Below are 21,198 nucleotides of genomic sequence, written 5' to 3'. Positions count from 1 at the left end.
GGGTAAAATCCCATGACACCTAGTTAGGGTTCTTCCATATAGCTCCTTCTTCTTCTCGCAATTCGGAGTGTTGTTTTCTACCTGTAAATTGCAATCGTGATCCGTGCAATTTTGCCAATTCTTCTTTTTGGATGAAATCTCCAAAACTGGTTGAAAAAGCAAGCTTTTTGCATGTCACCCTATTCTAGAAGTTTCCATAGCTTTTTAGGATATTTACAAGAAATAATATAAAAAATAAGCTAAACTTGTACTATAGATATTGACACTAATGACTAATTGCATTAACTCTCTAGATCAATAAGAAAGCTAGATGATGTTGCACTCTAGAGTTTTCACATTGTATTTGCATAGCAGCACGACAATGTATAGTCATCAATGAAAGTAACGAAATACTTCGCACCACCTAACGGCTTCTTGCAAGGGCATGGAACCACATACATCTGAATAAACAAGAGCCAAAGGCTCACCCATGCGTGTCATACTAGACTTTTTATACGTATTGCATGTCTGACCTATAAACAATGATTGCAAGACTCAAAAAATTTATAATCAGATGACGTTGCACTCTAGAGTTTTCACACTGTATCCGCATAGCAACGTGACATCATATAGTCATCAATGAAAGTAACGAAATACTTTGCGCCACCTAATGACTTGCAGGGGCATGGGACCACATACATCTGAATGAACAAGAGCCAAAGGCTCACCCATGCATGTCATACCAGACTTTTTATGTGTATTGTGGTCTACCTGCCCTATAGACAATGATTACAAGACTCAAAATATTTATAGTCAAGGGATAGAAGATATTGCAAATAGGTAAGCATTTTCATTCCTTTCAAGGACATGTGCCCAAGGTGACGATTCCATAGAGATACATGTGGAACTATATCCACTGCCAAAATATGGTCAAGTGACCCAAATACAAGCAAGGGGTAGAGAGTATTGGACTTAACACCATGTGCAATAACAAGATTCCTACAAGTAAGCTTCCATGAGGAATCACCAAAAGAAACAACATAGCCTGCACCATCCAAAAAAGCGCAACTGAGATAAGGCTCTTTGTGAGAGCCAGTACCTGATGTAACCTCTAGAGGACATCACCTATACTGACTATCTCCAATGCCAGGTCATTACCCAAACGGACAAATCTAGTCATAATGCAATAAGAGTGAAACCACTCTCTATGAAGGGTTACATGAAGAAAGCCCCTGAATTTATCAACCAGCACTGAGTGTACCTTGACAAAGCATCAATTAGTTGTGAAGTATCAATAGAAGAAGTTGCAAATATGTAATCATCATCAAAATTAGTATGCACATACTGGACTTGCTAGGGACAAAGCTGTGATCGTTATTTTTGTCACGTACTTTACCATTGCCTTTTCCTTGTGCTTGTCATGCATTTTATGGCACTACAGCCGAATATATCGTGCTTTCCCATAGTAATTACAAGTCAATGAGGAATGATAGCCATGGGACTTATTATGAGATTGTCCACGTGACTGAGAGCGAGACTATTGAGAGTTTCTTCCATAGCGGGCATTACTGCTCCTAAATATTATTGCCTTTAGCTATTAAAGCATGAGAGGTGTAAGAAACATCGACGCCCTTTCTGTTAACCTCTTCAGTCAAGAGTGTACCCTCTACATCCTACAACTATATCCAGCAGTTGGCATATTGGCACACATAACAGTACAAAATGTATCCCATGATTTAGATAGTGTAATTAAGAGGAATAAGGGAAAAAGAGTACCCTTGAATTCAATCCCCTATGAAGACAAATGATTGATAATGGAATGAAACTCATTTAAGTTAGTTGACATAAAAGTGCCCTCCTTCATGCAAAAGGTCTATGAGTTACTCTAGCCAATACCTCAAAGAAGCGGGGCTCTGCTAGTCATAGACATTGTGAATCTTTTCCCATAAGTCCCATGCGGGCCGCCCATCAGAGACAACATTATAGAACACATGCCTAGAGAGGGACAATATGATGGTGGACTTACATAGCTCATCTAATTCAACCCAAACCTCTGCATTAATAAGTTTGGGCTTGACACTCTTATGTTTCAAAGGCCTAACCTGCATTTTTTGAACTAAAACTTGTCAGATTTGGGCCTTCTAGTAGCTGTAGTTGGTGCCATCCAAACTTGCCAATACTAAAGATAGCACTATCACTCACCAGCCATAATGAAGGCAAAAAAGTACGCAAACTGTCAAACTGTTAAATCAAGCCCAAAGCAAGAGGAACTACCTAACCAAGATGATGTCCACAAGGTATGACCAAAATAGAGTCAAACAAAAGTGATTACCCTTGTTAAATAATGCACAATTTTCAATTATAGCTTGCTATAAATAAAGTACAACAATAAGAAAACCAAGCCAAAACTGAACTATCGCTTATACATGACAAACTAGAATTTCCATGTGATAACGTGCATCATGCGGGGTATGTAAGAAACTCTAGCAACCAACATACATTGGACAAGCACCCAAAGCTATCAACTATAATTTATTAGTATGGGAGTACATCAACTGGCATAACCAAGCATGCATGTAGCAGGTCCCGGATTAACTAAGGGGGACCTGCCAAAAGCACGACTATCGAAAGCTCAATAAGGAGCCAAGTTAGGTGTATGCATAATTGATAAGACCTAACAGAGGTTGGGGTGCAAGCCCAAGATAGAGTCGAATCAGATATCAATCCTCAAGGTATAAATTGCAGTCAAATAGCATGTAAAGAGAGCATGTACAAGTGAATATCCCACCATGCCAAAAGTCAAGGTCAATTGCATAACCAATAAGCTCTATGTAACATCAAAGTCAATAAAGTGGCTCCCATTGGAACAAAAGCAAATGCGGAATGAGTAAGCAAAGCTCATATACATCATGTACATAACATCCAATATCCAAGGTCCAATGACATACATCCAAAGTATGCAAGTGAAGATGGTCGGTAAAGCATCCACTGTAGCATCCGAGTCAATGACTAATAGACCAATGTAACTATCCAAAGCTCCAAAATAACTCAAAGCAAGTTAAGACGAAGCCCAAATGTCCATCATACATAGCCAAGACATATGGCTTCCATATTACACATCTAACTTCCAAGCAAATAGCTCAAGTATCATCCAAGGCTAATACGCATAAACTGTCTCAAGTGGATGCATACTAGAGCAAATGACAAACAACGTCAATCAAAATGAGCTTCAATTATGGCTCAAATGCATTCCGGAACCATGACAAAGCATGTCACATCATCCATAAGCATCAGTACATCCCCCGAATAGTCGGTAAGCACTCGAGATCAATAAGCATATGCTTGCACTGATAAAAGAAGCTTCATCCATGTTATAAATAACATCAAGTCCAGACTGAGCAAATGAAGCGCTCTAATCAACCCGAAATGATCTCCAATGCATTGACATAACATCCATAAGTGATCCGATACCAATGGGCATCAATAGAAGCATCACATAAGCATGTAGAGGCATTGTAGAACTTAGGACACACTATCTGAAACCTGTGAACAACAATGACATTGAATGTAGAGCTCAAGATTGATGCCCAATGCTGAATGCAAGTGTTGGAAGGTATTGCCAATGATCATCAGGGTTGCCAAGAGTGCCATGAACCATTTAAGGTCTAAAGTAGTAGTCAAACTGATCTAGGAATATCATGCCAAGAACATGCACAGATCACGTAGCATGTCCTAGGGATACTGCAGGGTATGCTAAGGCAAATGGGGGACAAGGGAAGCTCCAAGGGTTACCAAGGAAGGCCTGAAAGAGGTCCAATGCAATTGTAAGTAGCTTGGAAGACATGAAGTATCAAAAACATAACCTTCGAATGAGAAGTCGTGGGCTGCCAATGAAGAAACCTTTGAATGGAAGCTAAGGCAATGTCATGAGCTCACGGGAAGATGGCTCTGATACCAATTGAAGGAAGATGAGGCTTGAAGTGGAAGCACCCAAGCGGAAGCAAGAGCTATGGTGGAAGAAGCGAGAGCAAGAAAGAGAGAGACACATAATGTGGGAACTCCAATAGTCACAATGTGTGACCGGCCTTCCCTTTATTCAAATGCCAGTGAAAGAATAACTAATGAAGTGACAATGATAGGCGCCTGCCACCGATAGTGTACAGGTGTGCAAGTAACTAATATGTGGTGTAGGTAATGCCAGTGTAACTAAGACACGTGCAACTAGTCACAGACGCCTTTACCCCCAACACACCCCACATACTAAATGCTGACACAAGATCCATAGGGGGGCGAGAGGTGTGAAGGCCAAAACTGGACTTAACATTTGTTAAGTGATATTGAACAATGGTTAGATAGACAATAATGTGGTGATTGGAAAGGAGACATGAGTGCCTGAATAATGGGGACTTTACACAAAGCTGCACTCTCCTCTCTCTCTCACACACACATTGGGCACATGCACTATTCCGATTAATTTCTGACGTCACACTTGCTGGACGATCTTGCTTAACGGATTTAGGGGCACAAGCCAAGTTGAAATTTGATGGACCTTGCCAGATGAGCGATGTGAGATATGGGCACACAATATGTTAATACCTAAGGTAAAGAAGAAGAAGATTCTGATGATGTGGTGCAAGATATGTGGTTGCTAGAGCTTGCATGTTGTGCTACCGGTATAATCTATTGTATTCCATTAAGTTTTGATTTTAGGTCTTGTTCGCATTTTGTCATGAAGTACAAAGTCGTGATGCCACAAGATAGGATTAGAGACGCGGATGTGATTGAGCTAGACCTTGGTACGCCAAATGATTCACGGCCAATTAAATTAGGTTCCATGCTCAGTTCAACAGAAAGGGAGGACTATGTGTCCTTGATTCAAGAATTCCGCGATATCTTTGCTTGGAGTTATGATGAGCTGAGAGGTATTCCTCCTAGCCTGGCTGTTCATACTATTCCTATAAAAGAAGGCAGTCGTCCTGTGCGTCAGAAAGTAAGGCGTATGCCTTTTGAATTGAGGGACGGGCTATTTGAGGAGTTATAGAAGTTACAGAAAGTTGGTTTAATCTTCCATGTACAACACACAGAATGGTGTTCACCAGTTGTCATGAACCAGCAGTCGCAAGAGTTTTAGGTTCAAGAAAATATACCTTTCCCTCATGTAGCTTACCGTTTTGTATCTAGCTCCTTGTTGTCAACTTGTATAACAACTCAAACTTGCAAGCAAAAGTTATATGCTTATAGAACTCCTAGGGTTTCAGAAGTTTTGAGTTTTATTGGCTATCCAAACCAACAAGTATGAACCAAAGCTCTATACAAGGTTTCAAAACGAGACATTCCATTGCATGCTAGGGGTATTTAGGTTTTTCTTGAAAAAACATAACATATTTAGCACACCTCCCTAGGCTACAAACATTTATGCGCAACAATTTCCTTTATGCAATGAGAAGATTTATCAATCATCCAATCTTTTTCTTGGTCCTTAGGTCTTTTTTTTGATTGTTCAAACATGTTAGGGACAATAGCTATGATCACACTTGAATGGTGATTTACCCAAGTTCCAACTTCCTCATAGGGCTCTACATCTTCTAACATAATCATGTTCTCCATGATTTCAATCTCTTCAAATACACCACATGCATGCCCCTACAAACACAAAAAAAAAAAGGCAAACAAACAAAATCACCCAAAAAAAAATCACAACCAACTCCATATCCTCTTTAGTTATTTCTTTTTGAAAATAACAACGTAAAACAAAAAGAAAAAAGCCATACGAAAATAATAAATATAACCATTAAATAGGAAAATAAGTGTAAAAAACATAAAAAATAAAAATAAAAAAACACATAAATCCACCACCACGCACAACCCACACAAGCAGAAATTAATACAACAACACGTTATACCCTTGATTTTTGCTTTCTTGTGGTTTTTATTAGAGACCTCCGTAGGGGTGTCTCTCATTCAGGGCTTCACAATATGTAAACTACATATCACATCTTTTTCGCGTTTTTGCAAATACATTTACTATATTTTCGCGTTTTTGAAGAAAAAGAAAAAGAAAAAGACAAAAACAGAAAACATAATGTTATGATCGCAGCTGGCAATAAACACTGCGAGATAGTGCATAGAGAGAGAGAGAGCCAGAGATGGAGAGAGATGGAGGGCGAGCCATTGTCTACTCTTCCTGCGACAGTCCCAGGAAAGTGCAAGACAGTCACAGGCAAGCGCAAGCGCCAGAGCACCACCGCGGAGAAGAGGAAGCGTTCCCATCCGTCCAGGGAGAAGGCAAAGCAGCAGAGGACCTTCTCCTCCGCCTCCCTGCTGGGACCGCTGGATGCCCAGGCCGTCAGCGACCAGAGAGAGCGTCTCCTTCTCAAGGCCAAGCACCTGGCTTTCCCTCAGGACGTGGCTGGTTCGTATAAGAGCGTCGCTGTCCGCAAGGAGTACGGCCGAGATGTATCCCTTGCCGGTGTTCACAGCCTTGCAGACTACCACAAGTCCGTCCTGAATAATCTTCTTCATGAATTTCTTCTCCGGCACCAATGGCATGAGGCGGCGGGTGCACTCAGCGTGCTTCTTAGAAGCGCACTCACTGACAGGAGCTGGAACTCTGAGTATCTTCACTACTTTTGGGTACCGAATAAAACCACACTCATAGTTTGCAAAATGACTACATGTTTCCCTTCAAGTAATCTTATCAACAAGTTATCACATTGGATCCAATTCCATAGGACTGTGTTTGATTTGGTTTGGTAACTATCTTCTCCAGTATATTGTCTAAAAGAAAACTATCTTCATGGGCTAAAATGGACTCTACTATAACATCGAGATTGACCCCTAGTTTATCAAAATTTAGTTTTGTTCTTACTTTATAAAAACTTGGCTCAAATGGACTCTACTATAATATCAAGATTGACCCTTACTTTATCAAAACGCAGTTTTGTCTCACTTTATCAAAACTCGGTTCTGTGCTCACTTGGACGTAAAACTAAAAGTTAAGGAGCCCAACAAGTGTGATTGCATTTGTTTTAGATTCATTCTCTTTACTAAATTCCTACTTTGACAAAGTAAGGGTCAATCTGGACATTATAGTAGAGTCCATTTAGCCCAAGCAGATAGTTTTTCTCTTAGACAATTTGCTGTGGAACACAGTTCTCAGACCGAATCAGACACAGTATTATATGTACTGTGTCTGATTCGGTCTGAAAACTCTCTTCTCCACACTATTGTTGATTATAGACTTTGATCCATAGTCCTAATATTGTGTTTGATTTGGTTTGAAAACTCTCTTTTCCATCAAATTGTGTAACAGAAAATTGTCTGCTCGGACTAAAATGGACTCTACTATAATGTCTAGATTGACCCTTACTTAATCCAAACCTATTTTTTGTTCTATGCTCGTATTGGTTGGGCTATAATGGACTCTCCTATAATGTCTAGATTGACCCTTGCTTAATCAAAACCTATTTTTGTTCTATGCTCATATTGGACATGGAACTTAAGTTAAAGGAGCCCAAAAACTATGATAGAAAATTTTAAAGATTCATCATCTTTAACACAAGAAATTTAGAGAAGACAATAAATCTAAAATAAATTCTATCATGGTTGTGGGACTCTGTAGCTTTAATTTTGACATTCAAGATGAACATAGTGTTAGAGATTTGGTCACCTCCAGGATGGGCATATCATGGTGTATAGGAGCAGTTTGGGCAGGTATGCAATTGCCTGGGCAGTTTTGGGCAGGCACTGAGGCAGCAGGATAGTCCCTATGTCAACATGGGCAGAGGGCAGGACAGTCAGTCAATGGATAGCAGGTGGACCGTGCCATGTGGCAACAGTCAGACAGTATTTGATTGGCTGGCCTACATTATTTAGTTCATTATTTTCCAATATTTACAATAGACTTCCTGCCTGGTCATTCTCACTTCTCTTCATGCAGGTTGAGAGAGATCTTTAGTTAGATATACCCTCACAGTCCTTTGTACATACTGCCTTGACACAAGGCTGGAGCGAGTGGAGAGTTGTGAAAAAGCATATTTATTTACATTTTTGTGTAGGAATAGTTGTCAAAGTAGGAGAACGGTTGTGTTTTTAACCCTTTGCAATAGGTTCGAGTTTTTTGCCACCTCCATTGTTAAGGCGAGTTTTGTGAGAGTGCACAATGAAAGAGGAGCATTAATATGGGTAGAGAAGGGAAGAGAAAGACTGCAATGAAAGAAGAGAATGGAAGAGCAAAATGTGTATTGAATATGAATAAAAGTTGAATATAAAAGGTGGACTGATCAGTCCTTGCATGCAACCCAAAGTGTTAGTGGGTATGTCATGAGGACATGTATTCTTGAAACCTCACTTAACATGTGGATTAATTCTTAATCACATGGTTAAGTAAATGTTGCATATGTGAGGTGTAATTGGGGTTAGAGTAAATTTATGAGCCCGAGACCCAAGGAAATCACGGGATGTCAAAGGTAAAAGTTGCTATAAGTTATGCTACACAGGTACTTGGTGGTATTTGGTGTCTATTGTTGGCCTAGGTCATTCACTCAAGAATGAAAGCTACCTAGCCAATTTAATTATTGGCTAGTTAGATTATTTTTTCGGGTGTCGAAATAATTATTAGATTAACTTTCAGTATTTAAAGATTGAAAATTAATATTTAGTTATAGATAATGCTAGGAAAACCATTTAGGAAGGCTGCCACTTGGCAAAACTTGCCCATGCAAGTGGAAAAAATATTTTTAGGGTTTGGTGGAGTCTATCCCAGCCATTGTGAGATAGAAGGCGGCTGTTAGAGAGCAAGGAGAGGTTGCTGATGTGATTTGTAGCAACTAGGGATCAATACTACAGTATGTGACAGTAGTTTGGAGCCCTGCGGGAGCAGGTGACAACAATCCAAGGTCCTTCTGGTGCAGATGATAGCATAAAGGATGGCCCATGGGGCAGTAGTCTGTCTAGTGGACCTAAGTTGTAGGTTACAGCTTCCACTGTTGTTTGACAGGGCAATAGCAGTAAATGACTAATTTTCTTTAGTTCTTTACGGAGAAAGTTTAAATTTTCTCTCTCCTCAGCATTCTCTTCGGGCCTTTTTATAGCGTTGCTCCAAAGATTACAGCATTGAGATCACCAGAGGTTGAGAAATTTCAGATTTCTTTGTTGTAAACCCTAATTTGCAGCAAATATTGGGATATAGCAGTAGACTCTAAAAATGTGCTAGAAATTGGAAGCTCCAAGATTCGGATTCAACATGGTTGAAGGTGTTTTTAGTCAAGTTCAAGTGGAGGGACTAGCAAATCAATGAATTTGGTGCATTTTCCATCTCCATCAAAGCAGTTGAAGGCCAATTGACTATCTAAATCAGGGGGCAAATTAGATTGAATATTTGCTGGTCATTTTTGGACAGCAAGGGGAGTTGAAATACCAAAAGGAATTTCGATAATCCCATTGTACATCAACTTCTTCATCAATTAAGTTAAAGAAATACTGAAAGGGGCGCCAATTTCGGGACCAACAAGCTATCCATTGTCTAAGGTTGCGAGTTAATTTGCATTTCTCAGTTTTGTAATAAATGTTGCTGTTGTAACTAAGTTGCAATCAAGGAATTACCACCCATCCACAAAAGCAAGGTTGGTTTTAAGGCACCAGATTAGCTTGACGACAGAAGGTAGCACTAAAAGACGGAGGAGAGTCTCGAATGTCAGTGTGTGCTAAAACTTCAAAAGTAGAATGATCAACCAATTTAGGGGGATAAAAAGGCTAATCAATAGATAAACTAGCTGACTATTGTGCAGAGATGCCAAAAATCAGGTAGATTGCATAAAATGATGGAAAAAATGCAATTGCTTACAATATGAGCTGATTGCTATAAAAATATGTGTGGATACACTCTTTAACTACTAAAAATAAATGCAAGGTTGGAAATAAATCTCAACTAGTGTGAACATATCTAAAATATGCAAGGCTAGAAATAAACCTCAACTAGTCTGAATATATATAAAATTGACTGCAAAAGAATTGTAGGCCCTAAGCAAAGCTCTCTCCTCTATCAAAACACATGAGCTTCTAATATTCCGATTTGACTCAGACTGAGGCTCACAAGTAGGAGATGACTATGCAAGACATACATGGTTGCTAACACCTCTCAGATCTTGCATGAGGCTGAAGGTCAAAGAAGACGGAGTGGATATAAGGGCATCAAAAGAAGTGCCAATGTTGATGAAGTTCGTCGATGAAAAAGCTCTTTATGATCCTAGGAATTTTCCCTCTGAAACACAAGGGGCCAACGAATCCGTAGCGGCATCATTGATAGTCTCCCATTGAAAGGGATGGGGGTATGATGGAATTGCCAAATGTGATGGTAGGGAACGGGATGGAAGCTGTGGAATAGGTGGTGAATGATCGGGAATGGGTGCAACTATGAAATATTACCTTAGAGAACCCTCTACAATGAAAGGGGAATGGAGTCCCTCTTTTGTTAACCTATTGCTTAAGTGGCACTTGAAGAAGTATCCTCAATAAAGATGGTGTGCTCGATGAAGACAACCCGAGTACCAAGTCTAATAAGGCCATGGGTTAAGAAGAGTGGGAAGCGCCAGCTGGGAACACGTAGGACTCTTGATGGATGGTTAGGTAATTACGATGTAGTGCCAACACCACTAATACGCAAACAAATGTCACCAATAGTGACTATACCCTCTAATGGACAAAGATTATGCAACAAATCTCCTTGAGGAGTACTACTATCTATGAGCTAAAAACTCTTTGAAGACGAGACCATTGATGAAGAAGGCTCCTCCATCGCATGAATGTGAAGGAACAAGGACCTATGAGTAACAATTGGAGTAGAGGTGGAGGAAGGCTTAGATGATTTAGTTCCATCCTTCACTCCCGGACAAAGTTGAGGATATTTCTTCCAACACTTCTCTTTGGGATGAGTGCTCTTCCCAAAGTGTGGGCATTTAGGCTTCTCTGAATCGGTGTTGGAGCTTGAAGAAGACTCCGAGTGTTTAACGTCTTCTTGTTCTTGGCCTGCTTGTGAGAATGTGCAATGGAAGAGGAACGCAAACATGGAGAGAGAAGGGAAGAGAGACTACAATGAAAAAAGAGAATGGAAGAAGAAAATCTGCACTAAATCTGAATGAAAGCTGAGTACAAAAGGTGGACTGATCAGTCCCTGCACATAGTAGCCCAAAGTATTAGAGCACGTGGCAAAACTTACCTGCGCCCGGTCGCGTCCTGCTCCCGCCTGCATCCTGCTCCTGCCTGCATCCTGCCCCCAGCCACCTTCATTCTCTTCCTTCTTCTTCTTTCTTCTCTTTCTTCTCTTCCCTCTCTTCCTTCTTCTTCTTTCTCTTCTTTCTCCTCCCACCTCCAACCTCTTCCTTCTCTTCCTTCTTCTTCTTTCTCTTCTTTCTCTTTCTTCTCTTCCTTCTCTAGGTTTGGCGTTCCCGTTCCTACTTACTTCATGAATTTTGATTTTTTAAATGCCGTTTCCGTTCCCACGTCCCCGTTCCCTAGGTTTGGCGTTCCCGTCCCTGTCCTCGTTCCCCGTTCCCGTTCCCCGTTTCATGTTTCTATGGCTAAGACAATCGAAACCAAGAGCACGGAAGAACTTGGGAATAAAGCATTGAGTCCGCCCACTAAGGAACCCAATGCCATCTCCCCTAACAGTGGTGAAACCTCAGATACATCCGTGTGTTCTGATAAGTCAAAGCAACCATCATCATCAGCGGTTGCTTGTAACACTCAATCCACCGACAACAGAACTCACATTGACCAATCAAGAGTGGATACAATACTGTCACAACAGGGTGACAAATCTATACCAATCACATCCGAGGAGAACCATAACATAATAGCAGCAAAACCTTAGGAAAAACACACAAATCCCGAGAGCATAAGCAATCCTAGAGTTGACAAATCTTGCTCATCTAGGTCTGAGCCCCCAGCTATGCCAAAGCCTAGGGAAACTCCTAGAACCTTATATGAGATAGCAACTGAGCAAGCCCTCATTGAACATAGAAGTGTCGCAGAATGCTTAACTGAGTTGGATGCTAAGCTCAAAGTGTTTGCACGTGTCTATGTCCTTGCAGACATGGGCGCATTCCCTAAGGAGCAGCTTAAAGAATACTTGCTATTTCCCCTATCCTGGGAAAAGCAAGAACATCTTGACGAGCACTATGACAGGCTACTGCATGAACTCATGCGACTCACCTCTGACGAGGAAGCCGACAAACTACGCTTAACTATAACATTCAATGATGTGCTTTGTCAACCAAATCTCTTAGAGATAGAACAGCTAAAGCGACAATCAGAGGGTCGAAGTCAATTTGAAAAACGTTGGTTTGAAAACTGTGTTGCAATGGCCGAACTAGGAGCCCAGATTATGACAGTCTCAGAGGAGCAATTGGCTAAATGGCGTTCTCAAAGAGACCCAATTTATGTGGCGCCGACTTCCTTTCGAGTATTGACTGCCATTCCAGGTATGGGCTTAGCCGGAACTAGCCAAGAGAACTCTCTGGTTGATAAGGTTCTCACTGAGGAGGAGTTACATGTTGCCAATAGACTAGGACAAGGTTTCCTGCTACTCGATGTTGCAAAATATCTATTGTTATTGAGTAAGCTGCCACGAGTATTGGATGCGTGTGCCACACTCGAGTACAATTCTGAGTTCCACAATTGGTTTTTATCCTCACGAAGTGACATGGATTCGTAAATATGTACATAAATAAACAATGAGTTTTGTGACCCTCTCATCACACGTCTAGAAGTCGTGTGACCATTCCCGCCTCTAGGTGGAGAGCATGTAACCCTCATTACCGCCATAGGAAGTCTTGACCAACATCTCTGACGGCGTAGATGGGGTGCTGTCCCCTTCTATACGCCTTTCCTCTTTTCGGTCTATCCTTCCGAGGAGAGGCGTGCTCCACTCCATGACAACCAGTCCACGCAACTTAGCATAAGCCAGGATCTGCTATAGCTGGAATATGCCCCGCAATTGAAGCAGGATGAATATCATCACGGGGGCCGTCCCTCTACAACTAACACTCCTTCTCACGTGTGCTTGATAATCCACTGTTTAATTCCTTTTATGTAAATAATTCTATCCTGCCTCAAAGTATAATCTTGGTTCACATTTTGCAGATTTCCCACAATAGCCGTCATGGAGCACACAATGCAGCTGGCATGCAAGGAAGCTCTCCTTCGTAGAAGGGAGCATAAGGCACTAGTGTCTCCACTAGAACGCTATGTGCATACTCTAAAGAGGTATGCGCTGAAAAGAGGTCCCAAGAGACATTGCCTAGGACGCATTCCGAAAACTCCCCAAGCCAAGAGGACGAAGGCTCAAGGGAGCACCCGGGGTGTGGCAACACCAGCCGTGCAGGCCCCCACCAGACGCTCTGGCACCAGGTGCTCGAAAGAGGAGAAGACAGCTAGAGACAAGCGGGAATTTGATGAATTGTTTAAAAGGATTCTTGAAACAGCTGCGGCTAGGGACTATACCATTAGGGTCCCGGCCAATATCTTCCCCACCTAGCCTAACAGGAGCCTACCACCGGTACAACCCCAGTCGTCTAGTTACCTAAATTCACCACGCCTCATACAAATAGAATAGGCCCTATGTGTCTAAGCTGCTTGCCAAATGTCATTTTGTCATGACTTTTTGTCCTTAAGTGGTTAAAGGGGCAGGCTCCCCAACTGTATAAACCTTCCTTACATATAATATATGTCACGTCTTTAACAAACGCCGAGGATATGCATCGCAGTCAACACCATAGGATTTTGATAAAGTAATATCTTTTTGTGTTGCATCTGTTCATTATAATTGATGCATGTGACTTGCATATACTCTCACGAAGTGTCAAGTGGATGCAGGACGACACAGGTCTTTGTACGAAAGTGTTCAATGCCCACGTCACCGCAAGACTACCAGTCTCACAAAGAGCCATGACGAAGCCACATTGCCGAAAGCGAAAATCACCCTTGCCGATCGCCCATATCGCATGGCCCAAAGCATGATCAGTGGCCACTTTTTCTTTCTGGGTCAAACTCTACACCTGGCACTCACGACAGCTATTACCTCAATTGTACCAACATCGCATGTTACAAAGAGGTTTTGCAAATCTCCATTGTATCTCCCCATCTCAACAACTGTTCCTTTAGCAACAAGGCTGGGACACAATCATCGCTGTAATATCCAGTTTCGTAGCCTTTGAATCTCGACATTTTCCGATCCAATTGAAAGGCTGTGGCCTCAATGTACTGTAATGGTTGTACTCATGCTATTCTTTAAAAGAAAAAAAGAAAAAAAAAAGAGAAGTGTGGGAAAGAAAAGGAAAGAAAAGAAAAGAAAAAAAAGAAAAAAAGAAAAGAAAAAAAGCACTCACAATCACAGCACGACACTTACGGGTCCTCAAATTAGGTACGCCCAGTGACCTTGGTCGGCTGGCTCCGTCCCTAGTCCCCTAGCCCTCTATACATCCCCCACAATTGTTCAGGGCATATCCAGGGTAGGGCATACCTAGGGAGCTTGTCTCGCCTATGGTTAGACCTATCACCCTGATCCATTTGCATGATTCCTTTTTGCACTCTGCCTTAGTATCATTGCAATCGATCGTAGTAAGCACCGCATGAATGGCCATGAAAAGTACACCGTACTCATCGAGCAAGCCCAGTAGCTACCAGCTACCGAAAGTTCGGTGTCAATGTGTTCGATTATGCTACATCGTGTTGTCACAATGCAAAGGGTGTCTCATATACCTTCACGGGTACTTCTTCTCAACATGGCAACTTTGCTTCATCCACCCGTTGTTACGAGGAACCAGCCCGCGGTCTTCTAGCTACGCAATATCTAAGTATGCACAAGCACTCACACAATATCTGCATCGAAATATATACACAGTTTGGGTCCTTAAGTGTAGGACAATACTCTCAGCTTACTTAGAGTTTGACTTGTCTCCCAAACTAATTGAACTACATCTTGTGCACGATAAAAAAGACTAGCACTACCTCGAGGGAGAGACCACATATGAGAGGTCTTCAGTCGCAGGTATTGAAGACTCCATCAAATGCATCGTCAGCTCTTCATCATCACTCTATTCTGACCTCTTGACCATTCCTATCATGCTATCAGAGTGCAGCGATGCGGAAGCGTGGGACCAAGACTGAGAGAGAGAGTGAATGCAGAGAGAAGAGAGAGAGAGAGAGAGAGAGAGAGAGAGAGAGAAAGAGACAGTGGAAGATGAAGATCTGCTGTATAAAGTGTGCTGTATACAAAGATATGCAGATATGTACACGGGCGCAGTGCGCGGGACTGCGTGTCTCCACCTCGACGATGCAACCTGCTGTTCACCTCAAAGTATGTTGCAGTCTGCACGATCTCCAGCCTGTAATCTGCAAACAGAAGTGTGTGGAACACTGTGCAGAATATCGGCTATAAATAGCCAGAAATAATGCGCCCAAAAAAGCAGGTCGGCTGCATTAAATGCAACCGACTGATCAGTCTGACTGGACTGCCACGTGTCAGTGCGACTAGACCAGACTCTGATAATCGCTAACACCCCCTCTTAGAGCCTCGGCGGGGCAGAAGCCTGAGGGATCTGGCATGTCTCCGAAGTAGAGCCTGGGGAATCGCCTTCGTAAACAAATCTGCAAGATTGTCCTCCGTCTTGCAGTACTCCACAGCTATGGTCTCATCCAGAAGCTTCTCTCTGATGAAGTGGTATTGGATCTTGATGTGCTTCGTCCGGGTATGGAAAACAGGATTCCGTGCCAAGGCAATGCAACTCCCATTGTCGCATTGCAGCAAAGTAGGACGAGTCTGGGGGCAGCCAATCTCCTCCAACAATCTCCGAAGCCACACAGCCTCACATGTGGTGGAAGACGCGGCCCAATACTCCGCCTCAGTAGATGAAAGGGCTACCGTGGGCTGCTTCTTGCTACTCCACGAGATAACACCTGCACCCAAGGTAAAACAGTAGCCTGTAGTAGACCGCCTGTGGTCCACATCACCAGCCCAATCCGAGTCGCTCCAACCTGCAAGTACAAGATCTGAATCACCTGTGCCTGCTGGATAATGAATCCCTAAGTCAGATGTCCCCCTCAAATACCGAAGTATCCTCTAGGTAGCCTGCCAATGCACCGTCTGAGGTTCACTCATGAACCCCGCCAAGAGACCAACAACAAAACAAAGATCAGCACGAGTGTTGAGGAGCCAAATCAATGAGCCAATCAACTGACGATAGGGGGAAGCAACCGCCAAGGGAGAATCTGAATGTGAAGTGGCCTTCCAGTTTGGATCCATAGGAGTAGAAATGGTCCGACAATGCTCCATCGCAAAAGAAACCAAGAGCTCCTGTACATATCTCTGCTGAGAGATGAAAATCCCCCTCTGAGACTGATAAATCTCATGGCCCAAGAAGAAGTGGAGTAGACCCAAGTTCGTCATCTTGAACGCCTGATGTAAAGCTGCCTTCGTCTCTTTGACCTTCTGTGCATGATTACCTGTGACAATCAAATCGTCAACATACAACACAAAAAGCACACAACCAGCCTCGGAAGTGTGTACATAAAGCTGCGGATCGGCCTTGGAACGCCGATATCCCAACTGTGACTGAAGGAACGAGCCAATCTTCTCGTTCCATGCACGCAAAGCTTGCTTGAGGCCATACAAAGCCTTCTTTAACCTGTAGACTTGCCCATCTGAAGATCCAAAGCCAGGAGGCTGCTCTACATAGATCTCCTCCTTCAAATCACCATTGAGGAAAGCTGACTTCACATCCAACTGGTAGACAGGCCATCTCCTATGGCCAGCCAAGGCAAGAATAGCTCGAATAGTTGCCATACGAGCAGTGGGGGCAAAAGTGTCATGACAATCAATCCTTGGGCGCTGTGCAAAACCTTTAGCAACAAGGCGAGCCTTGTGCTTGTCCAAGGAACCATCGCTAAGGTACTTGGTCTTGAAGACCCATTTGACGCCAATCACCTTCTTATTTGAGGGGTGAGGCACGAGATACCAAGTGCCATTCCTCTCAATAGCCTCCAACTCGGCTTCCATAGCTTTCTTCCATGGTGCGGACTGTAAAGTCTCCTTCACGGAGGTGGGCTCTCGATCCTGCATAACACGGGTCATCAAACAATAGTTAGAGCAAACAAGCTCCGTAGAATGTGGTTGGTGCTTCCGTGACCGCCGCGGACCATCCTGCGGTCCCCACTCCTCAAGGACCCCCTCGATCCCTGAATCTCGGAGTGTGTCACGGGCCCAACGAGGAGGAGGCCGGACCTCTCCTCGTCTCTCTCCATCAACTGAAGACTCTGGGATATCCACCGGTGGTAACTCCTCGGGGGTGACCGGTGGAATAGTAGACTCTGTATCGGAAACAGAATCGGAAACAAAAGGCGGTGGCTCCAAAGGAACTGTCTCGGGAGCCCAACTCTCCCTTGGATCACCAAGAACGGGATGCTCCTCACCCGTTGCTATGGCTGGAACCTCCATGAACTGCACATCTCGACTGGTGTACACATCCCGCTTGGCTTGACGGGATCATACAAACGATAGCCTTGGGACTAAGAGCTGTAGCCAACAAACACCTGTCTTCGGGAAGCCGCTTCAAATTTATCACGAGGAGTCTTGGGAATGTGAACAAAGGCATCACACCCAAAAACCCTGAAATAAGAAACATCAGGCTTAGTCTCAAAGTAAGCCTCAAAAGGTGTCATCCCATCAACGGCCAAAGTGGGGGATCGGTTAAGGATGTGGACTGCAGTAGCCACAGCCTCGGCCCACAGAAACTAAGGTGTCTGTCAGTGCTCCATCATGGTGCGCGCCATCTCGATCACACTTCGGTTCTTCCGTTCAAGAATGCCATTTTCTTGAGGAGTGTTGGTGTTAGCAAACTCCTGGTGAATGCCTTTATCTGCACAAAAACGAGCAAACTCATTAGAAACAAATTCACCACCCTTGTCGGAGCACAAGGTCTTCAATCGCCGGCCCGATCAGTTTTCCTCAAAGAGAAGCCAATCCTTGAAGTGGGAGAAAGCCTCCTACTTCAACACCAAGAAATTGGCCCAAGTCATCCTGTTGTAGTCATCTACGATCAACATGAAGTACGAGCTCCCTTTCAAGGACTCGTTCCGCATAGGGCCACAAAGATCCGTAGATACAAGCTCCATCGGTGAAGTAAACCGCCGCGAAGCTTTTTTGGGAATCGTATACCTATGCTGCTTCCCACGAATGCAGGAGATGCATGGCTGCTGGCTCACCACTATGTCCGGCAACCCTCGAACAAGCTGTCCACGTGACGCCCTCCGAAGATAATCATAGTTGAGGTGACTAAACCGAGCATGCCATAGCTCTGACTGTGTTTGAGAGGTAAGAAGAAGAGTAGGGAGAGCGGTAGAAGACGTCAATTTGTAGATGCCGTTCTCCTCATATCCTGATGAGAGAACCTTCCTTGACCCATGATCAAGGACTCACACCGAATCACTGTCAAACTCCACCAAAAGTCCAAGTGAACAAATCTTATGAACCGAAAGTAGATGATACCTTAAACCTGGCACATGCAAGACCTCTGAGGTATGAGTACCACCACGTCCATCTGGAATAAGCTGCATCTCACCCCATCTTGCAATAGACACCGAAGAGCTATCTCCGATGAGAATCTGCCCACGCGAAGGTCGTAACTGGGCAACACCAACTAATGAAGGAGTTATGTGCCGGGAGGCACCACTGTCAACGATCCACTCTCGAGCCTGGGGGGCTGTCATCGCAGCATCAGAAGCCTTCAGTGTAGAGTCCTCAATGACTGCTAGATGAAGAAACGCAGCTGATGAGGGTGTAGCCACTGCTCCAGAATCCTTCGAGTCTTTCTTATTGGTGTCCTTCTTGTCTTTGTCGGGGCAATCCTTCTTCCAATGGCCGGTCTTACCACAAATATGGTATGTGGATTCTTTTTCCTTGTCCTTTGACTTGTTGTCCTCCTCCTTCTTCTTTTGGTCCTTTCCCTTCTTCTGAGAGGCTTGACCTGTCAAAGCTTCCGACTTGGAAGCATGCTGTCCCTTCAGTTGTTCCTCTTGGTCCAAGACCATAGGAACCAACTCTTCCCACCGAAGAGTAGACTCACGCCCCGAAGCAATAAGGGCGGAGTAGAAAGCACCGAATCATGGCGGCAACTGGGACAAAAGTGTGATCGCCATGTCTTCGGAGGAAATCGGCTTGCCCGCATTTTGAACCTGCATCTGAAGCTGTCTAAGCTTGTTGATGTGCTTCCGCAACGAAGAAGACTTGTTTACGGACAAGGTCCGCATCTGCACCTCCAAAGAAACCCTTTTCATAAGGGTCATCCGGTTATACATCTGGTCAAGCTCCAACCATATCTCCCGAGCCACCGTCAAGTACTTGATGTGGGCTATCACGGCTGTAGTACAAGACAAAAAAAGAAAAGAACGAATCCGGGCATTCAATTTGTCCCAGTGAGACTGTGCCTTGGCCAACTCCGCACGAGCATCGGAAGAGAGTTTGGACTCATCTCTTACCGAGGGTCGGTTGATCTCCTCCTGTACAAGCTCCGCCAAATCATAAGACTCAAGGATGGCCAACATCATCACGCGCCAGATGCGGTAATTGTCACCATCGAGCTTTTCATCTGCGGGAAGAGCCGGTAAGACAGGCACCTTCCGATCCATGATCGTCTGGAACTCCAAGTCAATCTCTGTAGACATCTTCACCTGTAATGCCTGCAAAAACGCAAAAGCAGCCCCCTCTGACTGTGAAAATGCAGCTTGCTAGGGCTCTTTCTTCCGCGTCCCGAACCTTCTTCACCCGCCGGAGGCGATGAAAAAGTAAAACCTGCACTTGAAAGCTGGAAACTCAGCCTTCCTCCTCTTCAAACAGCAGTAAACAGCAGCAAATCCACCAACTGGACTCCTTTCCAGTGCGCCCACGCTCGCTTTAGCCTTGGCCCTCCCGCTCGCCCTCGAACGCTAGAAACGCAGCCTTGTGTCGCGATGGAATCTCCTTTGCAGGTAGGTTCTTCACTTAGTCAGCCCTTCTTCACTGCTCTGATACCATGTCAGAGTGCAGCGATGCGGAAGCGTGGGACCAAGACTGAGAGAGAGAGTGAATGCACAGAGAGAGAGAGAGAGAGAGAGAGAGAGAGAGAGAGAGAGAGTGTGGAAGATGAAGATCTGCTGTATAAAGTGTGCTGTATACAAAGATATGCAGATATGTACACGGGTAGAGTGCGCGGGACTGCGTGTCTCCATCTCGACGATGCAACCTGCTGTTCACCTCAAAGTACGTTGCAGTCTGCACGATCTCCAGCTTGTAATCTGCAAACAAAAGTGTGTGGAAGACTGTGCAAAATATCGGCTATAAATAGCCAGAAATAATGCGCCCAAAAAAGCAGGTCGGCTGCATTAAATGCAGCCGACTGGACTGCCACGTGTCAGTCCGATCAGACCAGACTCTGATAATCGCTAACACATGCAAGCCCACCAAACAATCGGCTTGTGTAGAATCCCCGCAAACCACCACCTGTATCAGCCCCCAGTGCAATTCCCAGCAATGAACAGAGCTACCCCCAACTCCAACCATGCTACCACCAGCCACCCACGCCAACAACGTGGCCCCAACAACCTTCATCTGGCAACCACCAAAAATCCTCCAAGGCAACCACAGATGTCCTTACCATCCACATCTTCGGTGCATGCTAAAGCTTGCTACCTACGACGGTGAGTGCCATGGGACTGGCACTCGTCTAGGAGGGGGGTAATGTTAACCCTCAAACGAACAAAGTGGAAAGTCGGAAAATCTAAAGCAGAAGACAAGGCCAAGGCAAAAGTGAAAGAGAAGATGAAGGCGCGCCAAGAAGAATTCGAAAACATAAGAAGTGCAGAAACGTCCTAAATCAAGGAGAAATACGCACGAGAAAAAGCGCAAGTCAATACTTTTGTGAAAAAGGCGTAGGGCGCACCATGATTTATTTTAAGAGTGCCGGGCTCTCACCCGTGCAATTTGTAAAGGTAGATGGGCAGTAGGAAGGAAACTAGGAAGATAGGAGGACAATGGAAAAAAGATCCTAGGCCACGGCCGGCCATGTAAAAAAGGGGATAAGGGGATGACCGCCCAAAAAGGGATTTAGGGTTTTGTATATCAAGTTGAAAAGTGAATGAGAAGCTCATTCTTGTGTGTGGCCAAAAGTGGTTCTCCTCTTCTTCTTTTCT

At 44.0% G+C, this 21,198-nt stretch overlaps 1 protein-coding gene across 2 annotated transcripts in view; it reads left to right on the top strand.

Moving 5' to 3' along the window:
* Positions 1-6,075: 6,075 nt before the first annotated feature.
* The window catches only part of LOC148020008 (TAF RNA polymerase I subunit A), a 37,951-nt gene continuing 22,828 nt past the window's right edge, over positions 6,076-21,198 (top strand). For both annotated transcript variants that reach the window (XR_015694904.1, XM_087700262.1), the window contains exon 1: positions 6,076-6,612. Coding sequence is in view for 1 of the 2 variants with exons in the window: in XM_087700262.1 (XP_087556388.1) it covers positions 6,136-6,612 (477 nt within the window). In the remaining variant the exon portion in view is untranslated. The remainder of the gene's footprint in view (positions 6,613-21,198) is intronic.

The sequence above is a fragment of the Lygodium microphyllum genome, chromosome 19, assembly GCF_053477565.2.
Source record: "Lygodium microphyllum isolate KBCC chromosome 19, Lygodium_microphyllum_v1.1.10, whole genome shotgun sequence".
Taxonomy (NCBI): domain Eukaryota; kingdom Viridiplantae; phylum Streptophyta; class Polypodiopsida; order Schizaeales; family Lygodiaceae; genus Lygodium; species Lygodium microphyllum.
Note: the sequence above shows the minus strand (reverse complement) of the source record. Positions and strands in the feature narration are given on the sequence as shown.